General features: G+C 36.7%; 1 protein-coding gene across 6 annotated transcripts in view; it reads right to left on the bottom strand.

Moving 5' to 3' along the window:
• The window catches only part of BABAM2 (BRISC and BRCA1 A complex member 2), a 444,883-nt gene that overhangs the window by 329,341 nt on the left and 89,456 nt on the right, over positions 1–26,086 (bottom strand). For 3 of the 6 annotated variants that reach the window (XM_032497262.1, XM_032497261.1, XM_032497260.1), the window contains exon 2: positions 22,354–22,505. In XM_032497262.1, the coding sequence (XP_032353153.1) occupies positions 22,354–22,481 (128 nt within the window). In that variant the 5' untranslated portion in view covers positions 22,482–22,505. Of the gene's footprint in view, positions 1–22,353; positions 22,506–25,385; positions 25,793–25,843; positions 25,987–26,086 lie in introns of those variants that run through there. The other 3 variants (XM_032497258.1, XM_032497263.1, XM_032497259.1) reach the window with 3 other exon arrangements.

The following is a 26,086-nucleotide window of genomic DNA, read 5'->3' as shown; positions in this document are numbered from 1 at the left end:
GTGTAGGATGAGTGTTTGATAAAATTAAATAACGATTCATGGTTCAAAAACTCTTTGCAAATGAGGATAAAAGAGAAACTTCCTTAATATGATAAAAGTCATCTACAAAAAACCTACAAGAACATTGCACTTACTAGCAAAATGTTAAATTTTCCCCTTTGACATAAAGAGTAAGACAAGGATATCCTCAATTTTACTCAACATTGTACTGGAGGTCCTAGCTATTACAGAGAATGTAGCATAGGGAAATAAAGGTATTAATATTGGAAAGGAATAAATAAAACTATCCTTATTTGCAAATAATATGACTGCATGTAGAAAGCTTTTAAAATGTTCATATGCATCCTTGGAAGAAAATCTGAGTTTAGTAAAGTTGCTAGACAAAGAACATACACAAAAATCAACTGTATACTATATATATATATCTATATACCACCAACAATCAGTTAAAAAAAATTTTAGAAAGGTATCATTGAAAATAACATCAAACGATCAAATACATAAAGATAAATGTCACAAAAGATGCACAAGAGCTCTATGTAGAAAGCTATCATTGAGAAAAAAGTAAACAAAAAATGAGCACAGATATTATGCCCATAGATTAAAAGAAACATAATGAAAAGATGACAGTTCTCCTTAAGTTGATCTGAAACCTGAAAGGCAGATTCTAAAATGTAAATGGAATGTCAAGAACCAAGAATCAACCAGATTCTCTTGAAGAAGAAAAATTTAATAGGATTATTTACAATAGCCAAAGGGTAGAAGTAACCCAAGTGTCCACTGACTGATGATGGAGGAACAAAATGTAGTAAATACATATAGTGGAATATTATTCAATAGCCTTAAAAAAGGAAGGAAATTTTGACACATGCTATAACATGGATAAACCGCAAAGACATTATGCTAAATGAAATAAGCCAATCACAAAAGGGCAGATACCATCTGAGTCCATCTGTATGAGGTACATAAAGCAGTCCAGTTCAAAGAGACAGAAAATAGGACGATGGTGGCCAGGGGCTGAGGGGAGACAGGAAATAGTGTTTAGCAGGTACAGAGTTTCAAATCAATTTTTAAGTGTTTGTTGAACATTACTGTGATGGGTATATAAAGTGTTTTACCTAACAGGGCAATGGTCTTGTCTTCGAGTGAGTATATAAGACAGTGGACTGGGGTGCAGGAAGAAAATCTTATGGGAAAAGAGTATGTGTGTGTACATGTGTGTGTTTGTGCATGTGGAGAGAGAGAGAGAGAGAAATTAATCCTTACGATATACAACATACAGATTGACCCCGGCACCCTCTTTCAGTTCCAGCAGTTGTTCAAGTGTCCTGAGGGAAAAATGCGAGTTCCACAATCCCAAGACGCTGATGGTGGTACTTGCAATTATTCAGTTGCCTTCAGCATACTGTGATACTGTGATGTTTCATGGATGAAAGGAATCCACTGTCTTATCTTAACTACACTAAAGCCCTTTAGAAATGAACAAGCAGTTTAAAAAGAATCTTGCAAAGAATCTATGGCCAGAAAATAATACCAATAATACCAGGCACAAGCAAATATTCAACAAAATCTTTCACGTAACTGGTGGGTGGGATTGAAAACTAGTCTCAGGGTATAGTATATGTAGCCAACATTGTGTTTCTTCCATTAGTATCTATATATTGTTTCAGATTTCTTTTTTCAGGTATGACAAGTGAAAATATCATATTATAAGCAATATAAATTATGTTTAGAGTAATGTTTATTTCTTTTTATATCATTCTTTTTAATACATTTTATGTATGTTTTACAATATACAAGTATGTTTTTATAAGTAAATAAATACCATGTATTGGGGGTTCCTGATCAAATTATCTTAAGGTACATAATAAAAAACATCACTGCTATAAAAGGCACAGAACGGAGTGTCTATTCTCAAGAACCTTGAACTGTAATCAGAAGACAAAAATCAAATCTGTGAAAGTCAAACAAGGCACAATTTAAATAAGAATTCAAGACAACAATAGATACAAGTCACAAAGCAATTAACATGATTAATTGCCAAATTAGTGGTTAAAGAAAATGAGCACAATAGAAGTTGAGAGAGCAGAGAAACCACTTTTAGCAGGAGTAACCAAGGAAGGTTCACTGAAATACAACTGGCCTCAAAAGAATGAGTTGGATCTGATCAAGAGAGAGGAAGGAAAAATATGTACCTGCAAGTGTCCTCAAATAGGGTCAAAACCAAAGAGACAGATACTCTGCTAGAACAAAAGTGCTTTAATGAACTAGAGAACATTAAACCTTGAATCCTTTAGCTTTCAGCAGCATACCCACCGGCACACAGGAGGCACCTGATAACTACTGCATATGTAGTACAGGTGAGTAAGTGGAGCTGGAGAAGACAAGTGCACTCTAAGGTCATGTCAAAGTCAAAACAAACTACATAAATGTCCTGGACGGATTCCTATTCCAACTATGGGAATACTGGTAATTTTTACATTAAAAAATGTTATAAGAAACCCCCAGCAGCAAGGCCAACTTACATACTATTTCTATGCATTTAATGTACAAAATAATTTTAGAAAAGGCAACTTTTATAATAAACACTTTCAATTTGTTCAAAAAAATTTTCCTGTAGCTTTCTAGGCCACCATTTTCATTCCTTGACCCAAAATGAGTTCTACGTGGATGCACTCCCTATTCTCTGCACTCTGTTTTATATTTTATATCATTTATAGCCTATGTATCTAAATCCCAATCTCAATTCCTGCTCTTTACAGGAAAGGACTGAAGAGTATTTATCTTGGCATGCTCCAGTGGCTCAGATTCTCAAGGCAATGAACTAGCAGTTTTTATCTTTCTCTTACTGGTTTTCATAATATTGGTTTTATTTATATTTGTGCCTCCACAGAGCCTCACACTTACTAGGTGCTCAACATATGCTTTTCTTATAAAAAAAAATTTGAGGGAATATGAACAGAACAAAGGGCAGGATACAGAAAAGAATAAGTGGAAAACTGGTAGGGAACAGGGGAGGACAGGGAGAAGAGAAAAAACAAGTAAAAGAGTGAACTGTAGTGGAAACAGATAACGAAGTAGAGGTAAAAATGGAGAATGGGAGATGGAATGGAAGAGTGGAGAAGGGAAGGGGGAGAATTAACAGATTCTCAAGTTTAAAGGATGCCCTTTCCCTTTGGTGAAAGGTGCTTTCTAAAGATGGAAGAAAGGTTTTTTCATTCTCAAATTCTTCTATTTAAGAGATGACGCAAAGATGTAGCATCTGCTAGATGAGCATATCTGGAAATGCCGGATAACGGGATAAATGTGCCATCGATGTATTTTAGGTTGTTAGGTGGTTTTGGAGGACTTTTCCTTAGATTGCTGCTTGAGATACAACTGTTATACACTATGAACTTTAAAGCTCTGTGCAAATTAAATAATCTGTCTCTTCCTCGGTTTCCTTATCTGTAAAATGGGGATGATAGTCACTCTCCATGGTGTTGTCATGAAGATCCACTGACTAGATACATATAAAGGACTTAGAACAGTGCCTGGCACAGAGTAAGTACTTGCTGTTATGAGAAGTCAAAAGCACAAACTGCAGAACCAAAACTATGGAGAAGGAAAGTCCATCTCAAACACTATCTTCATCAAAGCTTTAATTCCACTTGCATAATAATTTTCAGAATTTAAAACAAACAAAAACCTCAATTGACCTACTCACCTCACTACTATGCCTTTTTTATTCCACAGACAAAAATTATCAGAGGGGGTCCCATCATGAAGAGATTGAATCAGAGCAGTAAAAGGATTTTCCCAGGTCCCAAATCAAATCTAATGGAGCCCAGAATGCCCTTCATGTTGCACAACAGGAGACCCACGAGGGAACAAAGAAGAGGATGGACTGGAGTATCTGAGTAGGAGGCAAAGCTAGGAGAGACTAGAAGGCGCTTCAGAGAAAAGTAAGGAGGGGACGCCTCTAGTCTAGTCTAGAGGCTTTCACACCTTCCTGACACACAGTAGGAAATTTACATGTCACCACTTAATCCCACCACTCAGTACACATATATGCACTGAGCATACATGGACATATATGTGTATTTGTGTGTACATGTGTGTATATGTCTATTATATATAAATTGAAACAAAATTTTAATATACTTATTAGTTTTATTACATGATATGGCTGATACTTTTACCCAATTCTATCCTATTTCACATTTTTTAAATCTGAATCAAGACCCACTAAAATGATTTCATAGCACACCATGGGTTACAACCTACCAATGGTTTCAACACAAAGCTCTGTCCAATACAATCTCAGAGAATGAAGCTTCCAGAAAAATGAAGATAACAGTACTGTATTCCACATTGCTCAAAACCATCCCTCAAACACATCATTCAGCTCTAGGCGTTACCCTCTAAGAAGCAGAGAGACTAACTGGAGCACATTCAGAAGAAGCCAACGAGAATGGTGAAAGAACACAAATCACACGGTATAAGCAAAGGCTCAGTGTTACCCTGCCGAAGAGAAAATACAGAACATGACAGCCATCTTCATTTAGTTGAAGTGTTGTCACATGGAGGCTTCATTAAGTTTGTTCCACACTGTGTCAAGATGTAAAAGCACTTTCTAACAGTCCCAGCTGCCCAGTGAGTGGCCTTGGGACCCATGGAGTCTCCCTGTGACTGCAGACACTGAGGCACAGCCTGGACAGGCACTTAGCAGGGAAGCATTGGGAGGGCAAATACATCACCCAGTGGTTGTTAGAGTTTAATGCCTTCCAGTCCTGAAATTCTACAACTCTAGACTAGATTAAGACAATATTATACTATCATCTGACTTCAAAAGCCAACCCCACTTCTTTATTGTTTTTAAAAAGAAATGAATTCGACCATGAACTATATAAAACAAACTTGAAATGGCAAATGTCAATATTTCAACAAAAACAATGTAATAAAAATCGACTTAATGTGCCTAGCCTACTCAATGAAAATCTTCATCAACTACAACTAAAGAGAAACTGAAATGCCACCCAAGTCATGGTTACAGTGTTAAGATATTTATCAACTTAGAAAATATAAATCCATATATAGCTTTAAAAGCAAATAGCACTTAAATGTGCAGGAATAAAGGGGAAAAATTCCCCCCAAAAAAGACTATATTGTAAACATTCTCTCCTTAATCAAAAGTCATGTTTCTTTTGTAACTATGCAGAACACATAAACAAAGTAATGATGCTGAGTTTTTGCTGACCCAACTAACTGAAAACTTTGGTAATTTTGAGAAGCGTTCATTACTATAACCCTCTACCCCATTTGTTCTACAGTATTTGTTTAAAAAAAAAAAAAAAAAAAAAAACCTCAGATTATCCAAGGTGTAGCTAGGAATTACTCACCACTAATGTACTACTGTATTGTCACATCCCTGATAGGGAATTCTAAAAAGGCCAACCCCTGGACTATTAGAATGCAGAAACCCTCTGAATAGTGATAACTCAAAATGGGGCCCCTGGACCAGTACCAGACAATAAACTGTTACTAATCCATGATGAGACAAGCGCAGATATTGAGACTAAGAATTTAGAAACTTTCATAGCAATTTATAAGTAGTTTCAAATCTGATAAATCTAATATAAAAAAGCCAGGCCTTGTATTTCCTATCTTTTAATTTCATTTTTCTAGTAATTTTTTAATTATATTTTATTAAAGTATCAGTTGGAGACAGATTGAAAGTTTTTAAAAACTCTAGTCCTTCACCAAACAGTTTGAGAAAACATTTCTCTAAAGACCTTTTAGATGCTGAAGGTCTTTGGCTATGAAGATGAACTGCTTTTCTTTGATGTCTCCCAAACTCCCTATTCACCTTGGTTTCCTCACTACAGTAACAAGCATTATTAATTTATCCCTTTCCAAGTGTTCTTTTGATATCCCTGCTAAGTTGACAGTATTATCAATATAGCTCACTGCTTAAAATTTATCATCAGATTATCTATCTGACTGCTTAGAATTTATAACACGACTTCATTTGCATCCAGCTGTAGCTCCAACATATTCTTGGATTCATTCCTTTTAAGAAGATACTAATTTGATGATCCAATTTGGAGGGGTCAATCTTACAATATGATTGCTGCCATAATCTGTGGCAGTGAGTCATAATTTTCTAGAAAGTCTAAAGATAGTATAGCTCTAGGCCTCCACACCTAAAGCAGTGGCCGGCTGCATCCTGAAATCATGATTAAAGACTTGATATCTCGAAATTCTGCCAATTCTACCCGGACTCTCAATTCTCCATTTGAACTATTTTGGTCCCCAGATCACTTTTCTGACTTGCAGATTCTTTTATTTCTCACATATACATGTACAAAAATGGATATAATAAATATATACTAGGCCCCCTTAGATGCAGTTTGTTTTCCAAGGTTTCAGTTACCAATAGTCAAATGAAGACAGAAAATATTAAATGGAAAACTCCAGAAGTAAAATAAAATAAATACTGCCCTTTCTGAGTAGCAGTATGAAATCTCAGGTCATTCCATCAGGAATCCCGAACCACTGACATAGTCTGCTCCTGACATCCAACCACTGACATCGTCACAGCTCAATAACCCAGGATCACCTGAAGCAGATGGTCCTCCTTCCAACAGACAGTCAGGTCATTGGTAGCCTAACGCTAAGTCACAAGTCCTACATCATTCACCTCATTTCATCTACTCATATAAGCATTTTATCATCTTACATCATCTTAAGAAGAAAAAAGGTCTTCACAGTACAAGATGTTTTGAGAGAGAGAGACCACAGTCGGATAACTTTAACTACAGCTTACTGTTATAATTGCTCTATTTTATTATTGTTGTTGTTAATCTCTTACTGTGCCTAATTTATAAATTAAATTTTATCATAAGTATGTATGTAGAGAAAAAACATAGTATACATAGAGTTCGGTACTATGTGTGGTTACAGGCATCACTGGGGTCTTGGAACATATCCCCCATGGATAAGGGGGAATGTCTACATTTATAAAAACATGACAATAACACACAACTCCTAAAGACATTTTTATTACACAAAAATATGATCAATACTATTCTTAGGAAAAATTAAATACACAGGGCTATAAGAAATTATTCTGCAATGCCAATAGTTATATACTTTTAATTAAGATTTGCAATATCAATTAAACTTCTAACTGTTCAGTAACTTGAATAACGGAAAAAAGCAAAAAGACATGAAAGAGTCTGAGAATTTAGGTCAAGGAATGAATCAGTGACAGACTTACTGAAATAACTGCATATGTTTGATTTCTGCCACAATTCCAACTAGGAAATCGTATTCCCTCCCCATATTCTTTAATTTGTGGACACCTACAAACTCTTGTCAAATTATCCGCTACACTGAGAGCTAGCCTACTTGTAGTAACTTATTGCCTGGAAAATATTGCTATTTTAAACAGCTACTTTTTCTGAATGACTTCTAACTCTGACTTCTTCCTAATGTTTAAGTTTTAGTCTCAATTGACTAGCAGATTTCTATCTGAATTCTATACAGTAGATGGGTTTTCTTAGCATTCTTATCTAAAGATATTTCACAAGTGTAGATGGCCGAAACACCTGTTCCACAGTATACTGTATTGACAAGTGATTCCTTTCTTTTTCTGGCCAATGCTTTCCTGAAAAATCAATAAATAAATAACAGCTGATAGAGATGATCTGGGCTCCACTCCTGTCCTCCACCACTTACCAACTAAGTAACCTTGGATGAGCTGCTTAACCTCCCCAAGACTTATGTCCTCACATAACATCTAAAAAAAAAATTTTTTAAGGGATGATTAGAAAAACATTCCTCACAGATTTACTGATGGCCAAGACAGCCAATGAAAAAAAAGAGCTTTATACTATTCAAAAATGCTAAATTCATTTACTGCTTATTTGTTTGTAGGATAAATAGGCAGACAGATAAATAGATAGGCAGGAGGATAGAAAGATATTGTCTGTTTAGAGCTCAGAATTCACTGTTAGCCATGGTCAGTATCCACTATCTGATTCACAGTAAAATCAACTTTATGTTCTTTCCAGGAATGCTACTGAAAGTTCTGTCATTCCTACAATATAAATGATATACTCACACGAAGTCCTGATGATAAACCTATACCAGGAAGAGCACAAAGAAGTGACAAAGATGCTTTCCTTTGAATTTCATTCTTCCTTAAGTCCATTTCTTATGACTTCTATCCCAACGTTTGTCTTTTCTGCTAATACTAATACAAATGTCCCCTGCTGCTGTCACATCCCACTGGGCTCCTACAGCAGAAACTGCTTTTAAGCCAAATTCACCTTTTTTGTATAATAAATTATACAAATAAAAATCTCTCACTGTAAAAAGAAATTCTAATAATATGGAAATGAAAGTACCAAGTATCCCTTCACTGTTCATACTCCTTCCCTCTTCCAGGTCAATCACTGAATTGAGTTTGCTAAATATCCTTCCAAATCTTTCCCTGTACATTTAGATATACATAGGTTTATACATATAGAAGACTTCTGCACATAAACACAATCATACAATACCTGTTATTCTGCAGATTGCCATTTAGTCCTGATCAATACCCCTCCAGCTTGGCACTTTGGCAGTACAGACAACACTTCTAAGTGACGTGCCCTTCCCAGTGCTGGGCCACTGTGATCACTCCATTCAGAGCATGGTTTCTTAGAGCTTCAACAAGTATTTACTGAGTGCCTCCTCTGTGCCACATACAAAGATGCTAAACAAAATAGGCACAGTGTCTGCCCTCACGGAGCTAAAAATCTGGTGTAAGACACAGCATTAAATAAATAATCAGCTGTGAACATAATTTCAAATGGGAGTGAGTGCTAAAAGAAGATGATACAAGAGAACACAGCCAGGAGAACTAATTTTGATGGGGGCTAGGAGAGCCCTCTGAAATGCTGAAAAGCTACATTCAAGCCAAATCTGAAGCATTGTAAAAATCAGACAATTCAAAACAGGAGAGGAAAGAATGACCCAGGAAAAGGAAGACAGTGAGCAACAACCCCAAGATGGAAAAGGCCTTGGGGCCTTCTGGGATCAGAGAGAAAGTCAGTCCATGGGGAAAACAACATAAGATGAGGCTGAATGGGGAGACGCACCCAATCACACAGTAAGTCAGTACACATTTGGGGATTTTATTCTTTTTTGGATGGGGGGGTGGACTGACTGACTGATTGGTTGGTTGATTGATTGATTTAATGGAGGTACTGGGGATTGAAACAGGACCTCATGCATGCAAAGCACAGGCTCTACCACCTGAGGGTTTTATTCTAAGAGCAAAGGGAAGCCATTCAACAATCCTGAATGAGTCACATGATCTATGTCTTATTTTTAACTTAAAATAAACATATTAGATTTACTGAAAAATAAATTGAAGGGAAAATAAAAACCAACGGTGAAAGGTTGATAGCCTTTTCTCTAAGGTCAGGAACAAGACAAGGATGCCTGCTATCACCACTTCCACTCAAAATAGTACTAGAAGTCCCAACTAGAGCAGTTAGGCAAGAAAGAGAATAAAAGGCATCCACATGGAAAAAGTAGAAGTAAAATTCTCTCTTTGCAGATGACATGATCTTACATGTGGAAAACCCTAAAGATTCCACCAGAAAAAAAACTGTTAAGACTAATAAACAAATTCAACAAAGTTGCAGAATACAAAATTAACCCACAAAATTCAGTTGCATTTCAATATACTAACAATAAACATTCCGGAAAGGAAATTATAAAAACAATCCCATTTACAATAGTATCAAAAAGAATAAAATACTTAGGAATAAACTTAAACAAGGAGGCAAAAGACTTGGACACCCAAAACTACAAAACATTGCTGAAAGAGATTAAAGAAGACATAGATAAATGAAAAGATATTCTGTGGTCACTGAAAACTTAATATAGTTAAAATGTTGATACTACCCAAAGTAATCTACAGAGTCAATGCAATCTCTACCAGAATCTCAATGACATTTTTTTTGCAGAAATAGAAAAAGCCATCCTAAAATTCAAATAGAAGCTCAAAGAATCCCTAATACCCAGTACAATCTTGAAAAAGAAGAACAAAGTTGGAGGTGTAACACTTTCTGATTTCAAAACTTAAACAAAGCTACGGTATTCAAGAGTGTGGTGGTACTGGCATAAAGACAGACATACAGACCAAGTCAATGGAATAGAGAGCCCAGAAATAAGCCCTCATATATCCAGTCAAATGATTTTCAACAAGGGTATCAAAACCATTTAATGGGGAAAAGACTATCTTTTCAACAAATAGTATTAAGAAAACTGAATCCCCACATGCAAAAAGAAGAAAGAAAAGAAAGAAAGAAAGGAAAGAAAGGAAGAAAGAAGAAAGAAAAAGAAAGAAAGAAAGAAAGAAAGAAAGAAAGAAAGAAAGAAAGAAAGAAAGAAAGAAAGAAAGAAAGAAAACAAAAGAAAAGAAAGAAAGAAAACAAAAGAAAAGAAAAGAAAAGAAGAAACTGGACCTTTATCTTACACTATACACAAAAAATTTTAATTACAAATTCAGAATGGATCAAAGACCTAACCATAAGAGCTAAAAGGATACAGTTCTTAGAAGAAAATATAAGGGGAAAGCTTTATTGGATTTGGCAATAATTTCTTAGAAATGACACCAAAAGGACAGGCAACAAAAGAAAAAATAGATAAGCTGGACTTCATCAAAAGTAAAAATTTTGTGCATCAAAAGATACTGCCAACAGAGTAAAAAAACCCATGGAATGGGAGAAGATATTTGCAAACCATGTATCTGATAAGGGATTTGATACCCAGAATATAAAAAGAACCCCTATAACTCAACAACATCAACAACAAATTTTAAATAGGCAAAGGACTTGAAGAGACATTTCTCCAAATAAGTTACACAAATGGCCAATAAGCACATGACAAGATGCTCCACATCTTTAGGGAAACACAAATCAAAACCACAATGAGATATCACTTCATACTCATTAGGATGACTATTTAAAAAAAAATAGAAACCAACAAGTGTTGGTGAGGATGTGGAAAAATTAGATCCCTTGTGCATTGCTGGTGGCAATGTAAAATGGGACAGCCACCATGGAAAACAGTATGGAGATACCTCAAAAAATTAAACACAAAATTACCATATCATCCAGTAATTCCACTTTAGGGTATATTCCTAAAAGAATTGAAAACAGGGACTCAAACAAATGTTTGCATACCAGTGTTTATAGCAGCATTATTCACAATGGCCAAAAGGTGGAAGCAACCTAAGCGTCCATCGATGGATGAATGAATAAACAAAATGTGGCATATACATGCAATTGAATATTATTCAGCCTTAAAAAGGAAAAAAAGTTTGACACATGCTACAACATGGGCAAACCTTGAAGACATTATGCTCTGTAAAAAACAGTCAGTTACAGAAGGACAAATTCTCCATAATTCCACCTATATGAGGTACCTAAAGTTGTCAAATTCATAGACAAAAAAATAAAATGGTGATTGCCAAGGGCTAGGGGAAGGGAGCAATGGGAAGGTATTGTTTAATGGGCACGGAGTGTCAGTTTTGCAAGTTTAACCAAGTTCCGAAGATGGATGGCGCTGATGGCTACACAACACTGGGATTATACTTAATGCCACCCAATTGTGCACTTAAAAACAGTGAAAATGGTAAATTTATGTTGTGTGTATTTTACCACATTTAAAAAAAAATGTATGTGCTAAGCCCCAAATTGAACCTACATGTTAATACTTTATTGAATCACAAAAATTGTCATTGTTTTTTAACTGAAAAAGTCCTAGAAGTCTATAGATAAAAAATTAAAAATTAAAAAACAACAATTGTTCTGAGGGCATTATACCTACTTAACAGTGGAACATGAAAATGTTTCCCAAAACTCCCACTTGATTCAAGATCTCTTATCAATAAGTTGACAAGAACAAAGGTTGAGATAAAAACTTTTTCAGAAAACAAAAAGGATACATTCTTCAAAAAGTCAAGAGAAGCAAGGTCAATGGGAAAAACAACTTTCATAACATGCCATGAGAAAGATAATCAAATTACTTAGGAAATGTGGCCCTGAAAAGGGAAATTACGAAATTATTTTTCAAGACCATGGCACCAAAGAACAAGATTACTCAAGCAACATGGAAACTAACAAGGCGGCTGTTCTACATGGGCATAAGGAGTCCTTTAACATGTTAAGTGATGGCATAGGAATAGTGAATTTGGACCTAAAACAAATTTATGTCCCTATTAAATGTATTACAAAACCCTCACTTCAATCTTAAAGAATTTTGCAAAATTGTCATTCTAATTAAACAAAAACTAGTTAAATAATACCACCCTTAAATTGCACAGAATAGAAAGGACAAAAGATAACAGTAGGAGTGATCTTTTTGGTTCTCTTAAACAATGCAAAGTGGAGCTAGGAATAAACTAAATCAATCTTCTACCCTCTTTCCTTTACACACTAGACTGGCTACTTCCCTTCACTTCTCCTACCCCAACTTCCAGACCAAATGAAGCCACCCTGAAATGAAGTCATTGCAGGGCAGGAAAAGCCCAAGACTGACAATTATCTAAAACTCCAGATTCAGATCTATCCTAGCACGTGCCATCCCAGACGCTGTGGGAAGACTGGAATCCTAGCAAAAGTTCCCAAGGCCAGTGATTTCAGAGTACACTGGGTCAAAGCCAATATCACCACTTCGACTTTTTCCCTCAAAATCCTAAGTACAAAATATAAAACAAGTGACAGTTTTTTGAAACATTAAAAGACATATTAAGTGTTTAATTAACATTATTTACATTACTGTGTTATGCTATTATAATCAAAAAAAGAATGGACAGGCAGCTACCCAAGACAAAGATCTAAGAGAAGAAAAGAGTATGGGCTGGGGCATGAGGAGTGTGAAGAACTTGTGTTTCTAATGGTTAAAAAAGCTCAAGGAGTAATTCCTGGAAGATGAACATGGTAACAGCACTCAAGATATCAATACCATGCACTGTTTAGTGGGTTTCTAGATGATTTGGTACCTAGGTAAGAACCCTGAACCCTAGCCAAAATTCTGCCCCGTAATATCCACAACCCCACTCACCCACTGCCCACACTAGCTCGCCACCCGCCAACAGAGCTCCCTAATCTAGCCTGCACACCATCTTAGCCGGCCCTGGAAGGCAGGCTTCCTCAACTCTCTGCCTCTGTTTCCTCCAGAGAAGAAAATTAGGGGAAAGGAATAGGAAGGAGACATTTTCTGTTTATACCCTTTTTGTATCTTTTCTATTTTTATACACTGTACATTTATTACTGCCTCAAAAATGAGTAATATTGAAGATATTCTGTATATTGAATAAATTAATTAATTTAACTGAACAGTATTGAAAATGTGGGGGAAAAATTTGTAATATCTATGACAAAAGGTTAATCTTCAGAACATATAAAAAGTTTACAAATCAATAAGAAAAAGACAAATAACCCACCAGAAAAATAGACAAATGTCATGAATTGGTAATTTTCACACACACACACACACACACATCAATAAATACAGCAAAATAAAAAAGCAATTAAATATCGCCTCCATCTAATAAATTAGCAAGTAATCTTACAAAATTTATAATACTGATATTATCAAAACTAGAGGAACTAGCATCCTCACATACTACTAGTGGGAGTATAAATTGATAATACATTTCTGGAGGAAGTATGTATATATTTATATATCCTTACATATAAATAGCATGAATCAATATATTAAATACATCAAAAGTCTTAAAATTTATATACTCTTTGGCCCAATAATTGGAATTTTGCTGACACACAGGAATAATTGCATCCAAACAGGCACTTTTACTTTTTACAGTCCCAGAAAGAAGATATCCAGCTAATGAATCTGACAATCACCTAATAAAAAGGCCAGGTTTTTTTCCCTGCCTGCAAAAGGGTTCCTGGACCCAATTCCAATATGTGTGTGTGGAGGCTTCCCCACACAACATGCAATTCTCAGACACCAGTAGGGTCTCTGACAATTCAGCTCAGTTCTGACACTATCTACCCAGAGACAGAATCAGATTCCAAGGGTAAAGAGATCAGTCCCACAAGACCACCCTCCATGTCAGACGCCAGTCCCTAGCCCAGGTTGTTACCTATAATTCTAACCATTGGCTATAAATCAGAGGTTCCCCCAACCCTCTCTTCAGGTTCGATTAATTTGCAAGGATGGCTCATAGAACTCAGGAAAACACATTTACTCACTAGACCAATGATTCATTATAAAAGGACATTAAAGGATATGAATCAACAGTCAGACATTTTGGGTTTTTATGGAAGCTTCATTAGATAGGCATGGTTGATTAAATCACTGGCCCATTTTAGTGACTGATTCAACCTTCAGCACCTCTTCCCTTCCTGGAGGTCAAGGGATGGGACTGAAAGTTCTAACCCTCTAAACATATGGTTTGTTCTCCTGGCAATCAGTTCCCATCCTTGGGTGGAGACCAAAATTTACCTTCCCTGAAGCATTTTCAGGAACTGAGGACAAAAAAACAAACATTACCTCAATGCTCTTATCACTTAGGAAATTCCAAGCATTTTTCGAGCTGTGAGTCTGGAATGGCAGATGAAGATCAAATATATATGAGATAAATTTAAATCACAATCACACTATGTGAGGCTCAGTAGTTGAAAAGCCCACCAATGCAAAAAGAGTTTCAAATTCACATTTTAGAGCCTCACTCTTTAATAGACATGGAGAAAGGAAATCTACTTCAGGATGACACCTGCACCCCAATGTTCATAGCAGCACTATTTACAATAGCCAAAACATGGAAACAGCCTAAATGTCCATCAACAGGTGACTGGATAAAGAAGATGTGGTATATTTATACAATGCAATACTACTCAGCCATAAAAACCAACAACATAATGCCATTTGCAGCAACATGGATGCTCCTGGAGAATGTCATTCTAAGTGAAGTAAGCCAGAAAGAGAAAGAAAAATACCATATGAGATCACTCATATGTGGAATCTAAAAAACAAAAACAAAAACAAACAAACAAACAAAAACAAAGCGTAAATAAAGGACAGAAATAGACTCACAGACAGAGAATACAGACTTGTGGTTACCAGGGGGGTGGAGGGTGGGAAGGGATAGACTGGGATTTCAAAATTGTAGAATAGACTACACTGTATAGCACAGGGAAATATACACAAAATGTTATGATAACTCACAGAGAAAAAAATGTGACAATGAGTGTGTATATGTCCATGAATAACTGAAAAATCGTGCTGAACACTGGAATTTGACACAACATTGTAAAATGATTATAAATCAATAAAAAATGTTAAAAAAAAAAAATAGACATGGAGAGCCAAGAATCGTCAAGTTGAGAAAAGCCACCAACATGAAAGATTGAGAGCAAAACAGAGATAGCACAAGGTATAGAAGAAATGGTTTGTAAACATTTAGCCAATTTTACCTCAACTTAAAAAAAAAAAAAAAACTATAGTTAACATCCCTAGAGAGAAGAGAAGATACTGCATCCATGAAACCACAACAGTATGTGTTGAGGGTCCCCAAGATTACAGATCAAGGCCTCCAAAATTCAAAAGGAAGATATGTGCAACCTATACTTCTGTACTGGCCCAAATTATCAATTAAGTTTAAAAGCAGAATAACAGCATTTTCAGACTTTCAGGAACTCAAAAATTGTCCTCCTCTTCTCCCATTCTTACAATTGCTATTGGAGTGTAAGCTCCAACAAAGCTAGAGGATAAAACAAGAAGTAAGATACGAGATTCCACACAGGAAAGAGGCAAAGGGAAAGATACAATGATACAATGGTAGCTGCCGGCAGATCTAGACAACAATCAATCCAGATTAAAGCAGGTCTTCCACCAGTCTTCCCTGTCTCAGCAGATGGCTTGACCGCCTATCTACCCACTCACTCAAGCTAAGAAAGAGAAAGTCATTCTTGATTCTCTCTCAAACCCCAAAGTAAACACACTCATGATTTTACCTTCTAAATAAACTCATAATCTGCTCACTTCTTTCCATCTCCATTACCACCACCAGATGACTCTATCATCTCTCACCTGGTCTACTGGAACAGACAGCTAACTAGTCTACCTTTTTCTGCACAAGTCATTTTCCAAATATCAACTGGTGATTTTTTAAAATACAAATAAGATCATGTTACTCTGCTTAAAATCCTTTAATAGCTTCTCATTCAATCCAGAATGAAACCCAGGTTTCCAAATATGGCCCACCAGGCTCTGTAAAATCTGGCTCCTGACTAGCTTTAGAATCTTATCTTATTTCCCTCTCATACTCTCTGACTATATTCCAACCACAGTGGCCTTGCAGATCCTCAAGCATGTGAATTTTCTCCTGCCTCTGCACATGATAGTCTCTTTACACCAAATTCCCCAGCTCTTCACATTGAATTATTCTCATCTTTCATGACTCAGAGAGAGCTTTCCTGACCATCAATTCTCAATTAGCCCTTACCAGGTCAGTTTCCCTTCATTTCCGTTTCTCATTGAGTTAAAATGAGGGGGTTTTGTTAACTGAATTATGGTATATCCTAATAGAACAGTATGCAACTATTTAAATGAGGTTATCAAAAAATATTTAGGATATATGGTTAAGCAAGACAAGTTTTAAGAATTAGAACAAGATGGATGAGGAGAATTTTTCCTTCCAGCTACCAGGACACACTATAAAGTTGTAATGGTTAATACAGTGGGCACTGGCACAAGGACAATGAGGCCAACAGATCAGGACAGAAAGCCTAGAAACAGATTCATGTGTGATGGAAACTTGTTATAATAAAAGAGGTAGCATTGCAGAGCCACAGGCCAAGGATGACCTTTCAAATAAATGATGCTGAGACAACCAAGTATCCATTGGGAAAAAAAAGCTAAATTCCTATCTTACAACATATTTTATAGAAAAAAAAATTTCTATTTAAAGGCTGAAAAAGGAAACTTAAAAATTCTTAGAGAAAGATGTATGACTTTTGGATAGGACAGAATTTCTTGAAGTGCTCCCTCTTCTCTCTTAAAAATACACATACACACACACACACACACACACACACAGAGGTACAAATCTAAAAAGGAAAATATTGATGAATTTGACTTAATTAAATTAAAACTTCTGGACATCAGTAGCATCAAATTAAAAATATAAGCCACAGACTAAATGCAGATATTTGTAATATAAGTAACTGCCAAAAGACTAATATCAAAAACATGTAAAGAATATTTTAACATCGATTTAAAACATACAAACAATCTACTTCAAACATGGGCAAAGGTCATTCCCAAAAGAAGGAATCTGAATTCACAATAGGGATATGAAAAAATTCTTCACTACGCTAGTAATCAGGCAAATACAAATTAAAACCATAATGAGATATCATTTCACACCCATCAGCTTCGCAAAAATTTGTCTGACAACACAGAGTATTGTTGAGGCTACAGAATAATGAGAACTCCCATCCATTTCTGGTGGAAGGATACTGATACAACCTGGCAGTATCTAATAAAATGGAACACCATACACCCTAAGAGTTAGCAATTCTATTCTAGGAATATACTCTAAAGGAGTAGCTTTCAAACTTTTTGATCATCACACACCTATGTTACATTGTGACCCGGTGCACACACACTTATTCAATTGAAAGGAAAATTCACAAAGCAGTGCTTAGTCTTCCTCTGTGTGACACATTCTGATAGTTCCATTCTCTTCTCATTCATTTTTTAAATCTTGAGGTGACTCATTCAACTGATTTTACAACCAAAAATAGGTAAACACAACCAATTCAAAAGACTGCCCCAGAAAATATTCTTAGATATAGAGTGAAGGTAGAAGAATATTCAGTATGGCATTCTTTGTCAAAAGAAATTTAAAACAACATAACAGTCAGTCAGCATGAGAGTGAATTAAAAACCACAGGCATATTCAGACAATGGAATATGCTACAGCAAAGCAAATGAAAGAACTAGAACTGTTAAGTGTTATTATAAATAGATTTCAGGAACTTAATGCTAAGCAAAACAAGCAAGTTGCAGAAGAATATATATAGCATAAACCTATATACACTTTTAAACATACAAAATAATGCTATACATTGTTTGGAGATACATTTATTATATAATGAATAAAGGAAAGAGATATGCACAGGAAAAAAGGAAAAAGATCACAGAAGAACATGGAAAAGCAAGTGAAATGGAAAAACCAATTGAACAACTAGACACTACAAAGTTAAAAGTCGCCCATCTTCAAAATTAAACTATTGCCTCCCAGGGCAGCAGCTTCCTTCCAGGCATAAGGCTAACAAAGAAAGGTTCAGCCTGCCAGCTAGAGACCAATGCAGCCAAACTGAGATCAGTCTGCAAAGCTTATTTTTTAAAACTGTTCGATTTGGTAATCAAGCACACTGAGTATCTATTTTTAACTAAGTATTGAAATTCAGAACATGGACCAAAAAACGCAACAGGTAGTTGTGGGTGGATGAGATGTCACAGCAGATGCCCCAAGCACAGCCATGTGCCAGTAAGGCTGAGTCACTGTGATGATGTGCTGAAAAGAAACACTAAGGCTGAGATGCCACAGGTCGCAGTGAGCCCTCTCTGCTTTCCTCTCAGGCATCGCTCCAGAATGCTGAACACTGAGACACCTTCAAGATTAGTAAATCACTGAAAAAGACAAAAGATGGCATCTTACAAATAGCACCTGCTTGTGACCAAGTTAACATAGAGCAGAGAGTTAATAAGCATTCAGCAGGCTCATGGACTAATTCTCTAAAATTAAAAATTCGGCCCCTCCAGGTCTCAATATTCCACCTAGAAAAGTAAACCCAGCACTATTAACACACTTGACTGTAATTTCAAAAATGTCAATTCATTTGTCAGGGAATGTCATTTAAAAGAATCATGTATAACAGAATTTCAGTAACAAACTATCAGACCAATAAACATGTTCCAAGTCATAAGACCATACCATGTTAATCCCCAAACCAAGCACCTTCTCTGGGAAAACGCCTAATTCATTCATTCATTCAACCCTTACTTACCTACACTACATGCAAAAGGCATCATGGTAGATCTGAAGGAGGCACAAAAATAAATTAAACAAGAACCCTGTCCTTAATAGCCTAGCAATGGGGTTTAGAAACACACATGGTCTTAGATCAGGGAGAATGATTTAGTTGCCATAAGAGAAATAAAGATGAATTGCTATGAAAAAAAAAACTTACATTGCATAGATTCTTGCCTGTCTATTCTACTCCTCCTGTGAGCCAGACCTAGGATACAGATACTCTGGTACCTCATCTCTTCAAGGGCAAGTAGCTATATAGAGTAATGAGACTGGTTCTTGTGACCTCTAAATACCAGTCTCCTCATTTTATTCCTTCCAGGTATACTGTGCCCTACAGGTAATGCCCCATTTGAGTTAACAGAAATCCCAAATGTGGATCCCAATCCTCATAACTAAGTGCTGCTGATCTAAAAGAAAGAGAGTGCCAAAAGTCACACACACATACACACACACATATACACACAAATTCTCTTCCCTAACTCTGCCACTGTTTTGCTATAGAAACTTGAGGAATTCACACTTTGGCTGATGGAAGAAAGAACTGTTAATGAGCCCCTAAAGAACTTCCATGAATCTTTCAGACAAGTACTACATAAGAGGCATCAATAATGTCCTAGGTTAATTACGATTTTCACATCATTTTATGTGTAGCAACTTTGTTACTGTAGGTAGAGGTATTTTCATTCCTTTTTTTAAATCTAAAGAAAGCAAATTTCAGAAATACTGCATATCATTATATGCCATTTCAAATATTTTTCACAGAGCTAGTTCAAACAGGGCCAGGTCTAGTGGATTCATTTCAAATTGATCATCAGATCCACTATTTGCATTTAAACACTCAACTAAACATTCAGGAATTTGGAAGCACCAAAGAGGAAGTCTACAGAAAAGAAGTGAGGTGACTTTATGTTGCTGAACCAAACTGTTCTCTGAGGATACTGACAAAATAGTAGGAAGTTCAGGTTTTTATCATCTTACATAAACCAGTCCCCAGTCCTCTGGCCATCAGTCCCCTGTCATGTCTTCAATATCTCTGAGAAGAATGTTTGTGATAAACTAAAAACGAAAGACCTTTTTCTATGTCCTATACACTCAGGCCAGGAAACATCCCTGGCACACAGGTTTGGGTTTTTTTAATGAGATAAAATACACAAATCATAAAATTCACCCTTACAGGTACATAATTCAGTCATTTTTGGCATATTTACAGAGTTGTATAACATCACCACTAATCAATTTTATAACACTTCCATCACCCCAAAAAGAAACCTCATAGCCACTGATCAATTAAACTGAAGGTAGTACCAGATCTTTTAAAAAGCATCCTACTGTTCCAATGAAGGGTCCAACTAACTTAGTCTTCCCTGTCTTACTACCTTATATCCAGGCCTTCGGCTTAGTCAGAAAAGATTTGCAAGATTTGTAGAAGACAAAGGGCAAAAGGGCCTAAAAAAGAAAAGCTAAAAGAGAATCAAGAATGCAACACTTCTAGTAAGAAAATGCCAAAAAAATGATGGGGATGTACTCAAAAGCCAATATGACAGAGCTCCCAATGACAAAGGCTAGAACAACTTAGCAGCAAAACAAATGAAGACACTATTTGGATTATAATCCACAGAATGAAGTAAATACCTAAAAATTCATACTGACATAAGCAGATAACTGAATAAATAATTTGGGGAGAAGGGATACCCCATCTTTACAGAAGAATTCAAATTACTAAATGTGGGAGGAATACAGAAATGAAAAAATCACTCTTAGATAAGCACCACATTAATAATAACTATAGGCAAGAACCATCAATGGATGCTGAAATTAATGGACAACAGTATGATGAGAAACAGAATATTTGCAGTCTCAAAGCATCATTCCACAAGATGTTTACTAATTACAAAGGGAAAATCAGTTAGCTTTACAGTAGAGAAACCTGGTAGACACAATCTTAACCAAGTGGTCAAAGTTAATATACCAATGACTAGACATAGGAACATCATTACTCCCTGATCTGATGCACTGAAAGTGGTACAGCATCACTTCTGTAGTATTCTTGGCAAAAAAAAAAAAAAAAAAAAAAATGTGTTTCTCACTCTAATAAAGGGAAAACACTAGACAAACCCACACTGAGCCACATTTTACAAAATAACTAACCATTGCTATTTTTAAAAGTGTCAGAATTATGAAAGACAAAGAGAGACAGGAACTCTCAGAGGTTGGGAAGACTAAGACACAACAACCAAATGCAAATTGTACCTCAGACTGGATCTTGAATGGAAAAAAGGACGTTAACGGGAAAACCAGGCAAAATTTAAATAAGACTTACAGAATAATTATCAGTATGTAACAGTGTTAATTTTCGGTAGTAGTTTTGTAACTTTTCTGTAAGTAAATGTATTTCAAAATTAAAAGTTGGGTTTTTCTTTTTATTTTTTTAATTGAAGAATAGTCAGTTATAGTGTGTCAATTTCTGGTGTACAGCATAGTGTTTCAGTCATACATATATTGTCTTCATATTCTTTTTCATTATAGGTTACTACAAGATATTGAATATAGGTTCCTGTGCCATACAGAAGAAGTTTGTTTTTTATCTGTCTTATATATAGTAGTTAGTATTTGCAAATCTTGAACTCCCAATTTATCCCTTCCAACCCCCTTTGCCCCTGGTAACCATAACTATGTCTGTGAGTCTGTTTCTGCTTTGTAGATACGTTCATTCGTGTCTTTTTTTTTTTAGTTTCCACATGAGTGATATCATCATATAGTATTTTTCTTTCTCTTTCTGGCTTACTGAAAAGTTGGGCTTTTTAATGCAACATTTCGAGGCCTGAGATCTTACTATTTCAACCCTATTGTGAAAAATGACTCACTTGGGGTAGCTATTGTACTTTTCCTATTAGGAAGGCTTATCAAATGACATCAGATTCAGAATCTCAAATCCTAACTCTTACAGTGCATACTGGATTACAGAAGAAACAGCAAGAAAACAAGTCAATGATGAAAAATACACTTGCTAAAAGCCACACAGCATTCTAGTAACAAAGAGATATGCTTAAAAAAAATTAACATTCTGTTCATAAAGCACAAATAAAACACCTAGAAACATAAATGTCAAAAACTGGACAAAACCAACTGAATCAAGCGATAAGATCATGACTTGAATTTCTGTGGTATTCAATTTTTAAGAGTCTGGTGAGAAAGGTTAATCATCAGGTAAAGGTTGGATGGGTTCTGGTACATACCCAGATTTCAAGTCAGTTATCCTCAAGCAGTTTGTAGCATCCAGTCCCACTTTTCCATTGCGGACCACGCTAGATATGAACGGGGAGAGCATTGGAGAAATTCGGTTCAAGGCCACTTCTGGGGACATTTTAACTTGACTTGCAAATCACCGCTGAAAGGAGAAGGAAAGAATGATGATCAGAATATCCAAAGGAACAAGATATAACAAGCTTCCTGGAAACCAGCACAGCACACAGAAGTGTCTCTTGCGTGATAACTCATTTCCTGTCTTGTAGCAGCATCTTCTAATGGCCATCCAGAAGAACCTATCTCCCTCCTGCTCACCTACTCAGGACATAGACTTTTCAGGAAAAGCAGCAACCCCTGAAATCCAATCTCTTCCCCCTTTCCAAAGCCAGTTCCTACACTGCCATATTCTACTTAAAAGCTATCCCACTCTGTCTTACAACTGGCAGGTTCTACTTTAGTTGAAGCCTCAAGAAACTTTTACTGACAATCCTATCCCCCTAACACACAAAACACACACACCACTAGGTTAGGAATTCCTCCCCTCTGTGTTCTCACAAGGAGTAAAAACTTGTTTGATAAAACTATGTAAAATTCTGGAACAGGAATAACCTACCTGCAATTGTTACTTACTAAAAATTATTTACTCCTGATACACCTCTCTTAATTACTGTCCCTCCACAGTGTATTATAACTACCTGCTTAGTGACCTCTCCCCTGCAGGACTGTCTTGAATCCCTAGTTTTCAATAAAAGTACCTGGCATAGACTAAGCACCCAATAAACATCTTTTAATAAATAAATGAATAAGGAGACACAAAGCTAAAGAAATATTTACTTATGGAGAGAAGATATTATGCCCTCCAAAACAAAAAAAAAGAAGACACTATATCTGAGGAATAGATGTAGCAAAAGTCTACTTAATAATTAAATCATGAAAACACATACCTATTCAGCTATTAAGCAACACAAACCAACACGGATCTAACAGTTTTTGACTTTAAGGCACTAAGAAGTTCTGAGACTTGAAAACATAAAAGTAAAACCTATAAATGATATCTAAATTATTTGGAAACCCATGGGGCTGGAGGAGGGAGTACATGAATTCCTCTTAATAGATTTCTAAATGAAAGCCTCCACTTTCAGAGGTGAATAAGTCAATTTAAATGATCATTTTCTTCTTCATTCTGAAGGATAATCCCACATCAAAAGCAAATTAATTTCCTTCAAGTTACAATTACAAGTCAACGATGTTCTAATTCTAGTTTTCATATATTATGCCATATGAGGATTTACAGCTCCTGCTAAATGTTGAAAACTAGTACCTGGTTTAATCATTTCAGAATAGTAATAAAGGGAAGGGCTGCAGTGATCTTTCAAAAAAATAACAACATCATGACTCTATATAGTGATGACACCCAGAAGTACCACTGAAACAGTATAAGCTTTATATTTTAGTACTCAAATCATCCTTTCTGCAAATATAAAACAAGCTCCTCTTCCAACCACTTAACATATTGGAATGGTGGAGGGAGATCATCTGCTATCACAAAATAAGAATAAACATCTCATGCACTGTGTCATCAGTCATAAAAATCATGTACATTTTATAACACTTTATCATTTATAAAAAGCTTCCATACACACTAGTTCAGTTGATCTTCACAACCCTGGATGATAAGGCATGTATTAGAATTCCCACCTTACAGATGATGTGGGGAATTTATAATTTGTCTTTGAATAGTATACTAGCCCATGTTAGCATTTTGAAGCCTATTTTTTTCCTACTCTGCAACATTTCCATTTTTATTTCTACCCATTGATGTCACAGCTCTTGAAAGGATGCTTATCTAGATCATATGCAAAACAGAAATACTCATGCTGGAAAAAAGCAAAAGGACCTTATCTACATTACAAAATTATTCTTCCATGTATTTTCCCACAATACCTATTACTGTTTTACCTCACATTTCTATGAAAAAGAGGAACAGAACCAACACATTCTGAAAAATCTACTGATTATCAGGCACCATGTTACCCATCTCTATCTGTAATTTCATTTACTTCCCCACAGCTACCCTGTTCTCTGGTTAATATTACTGTTCCCAGTTCACAGATAAAACTAAAGCTTAGCAAGACTAGGTAACTTGTTCAAAGTCACAAATCTAGCAAGCAGAAGGATCAGAATTCAAATCCAGATGTCCCTAAGAGTCCACTATACACATCATCCTCTCAAATAAACATTTATAACTTCATTTGCCAAAGAGAAAACCAGCAAAGTGAATTTGTTTTAAAGCATACATCTAGTAAAATTTGAACAGACAAAAAGTCATGAATTTAAATTAATGATTGCTTAAAAACTAGAATCAAATTAGACTATTGCTGGCCGACTGCTGAAGCTGGCCTGAATGATTTACTAGGCAAACGCTAAAGGGAAAAAACCAGCTCCAGAAATCAAACTATACTTAAGGTGACAATACCGCATCCAATTCAGCAACTGTCATGACCTTAGAATGACACCTGAAGTAATGAATTTGTCTTTGTTTCCAGAAGTGCCATAATACTATCTTTTGACAGTGCAAGATTTCATGCAGTATTAAAATGTTTCAACCGTAGCTGTTGTGACTTCTCTAAGAGTAAAAAAAAAAAAACTGATTCCCAAATCAGAAGTCACCGAATAGCCAGAAATGATGGTTCTTTCGTGGGGTTCTCTTAAGCCAAGGACATGGATCAACCCTAGTAGTAGCGTTTACACATCGAAGCACAATAATAGATCCCTGACAGATAAAAATCTATGGTGGCCAGACTAACTTTAATGCTACTTGTGCAATTTCTATTTCCTGATTTTGGCGTATGACAGAAGGAAAATGTAGAAATACAATTTTTTCAAGGGTCTGCTGCCTCAAAACAGGGTCACATGAGGTCCTCTGACGGGCGGCCTGGGGAATACAAAGACGTCTAAAGCATCATCTAGTTTCTTGTAATTAAGATGAGATGACAAACACGGAAACATGTGCCCTGCTTACGTCATGGAACGGAAAGGGGTGGCGTCCTGCTGCGTCACATCGACGTCATACAGCGCACGAGGGAAGTTACACTGGGGAAGCAATTTCTCCAAGGGGCAACATTCGTGAAAAACAAATCAGCTCAAACCCAAAGAATGACCACCCCGCTCTAAAAGGGGGTATCTAAAAGGGAACACGCTTCCTTCTCCCAAATTTATCATCCCCTCATCACGCGGGAAGGAGGAAGGAGTCTGAGCTTAATCAGGGACCAGGGGGCGGGCTAGGCTTGGAGGGAGCGGCCTCTGGCCTTGGTGGCTCGTTCCTGAGGTGGCTCGTGATGGGGATGAGCAGGGCATCTCTGGAACAGGGGCCTCCTCTATAGGAAGAGGAGGCAAGCCCTGGGCATATTTAAACCAGTCCTCAGCGCCACCTGTGCGACTGGGGATCCAACCTCCCCGCACCAGCCCCAGTCCAGGTACCTGGAACTTAGTCCGATCGGTAACCGGCGACTACGTAGGGGACAGGTTACCCGAGCGCGCCCCCGACCGACGCACCAACCTGCGCGCGCACCGCGGGCGGCTGCGTGCGCGCCCCCGGACGTCCCGCCCCGCCCCGCCCCTTCTGCGGCCCGGGAGCCGGGCGGCGTGCGCGTCCCCGGCCGCGCCAGGCCGGGCGCTCGGAAAGGCGTCCGGGCAGTGCCTGAAAGTTCCTGCCTTGGCGTC

The sequence above is a fragment of the Camelus ferus genome, chromosome 15, assembly GCF_009834535.1.
Source record: "Camelus ferus isolate YT-003-E chromosome 15, BCGSAC_Cfer_1.0, whole genome shotgun sequence".
NCBI lineage: Eukaryota > Metazoa > Chordata > Mammalia > Artiodactyla > Camelidae > Camelus > Camelus ferus.
Note: the sequence above shows the minus strand (reverse complement) of the source record. Positions and strands in the feature narration are given on the sequence as shown.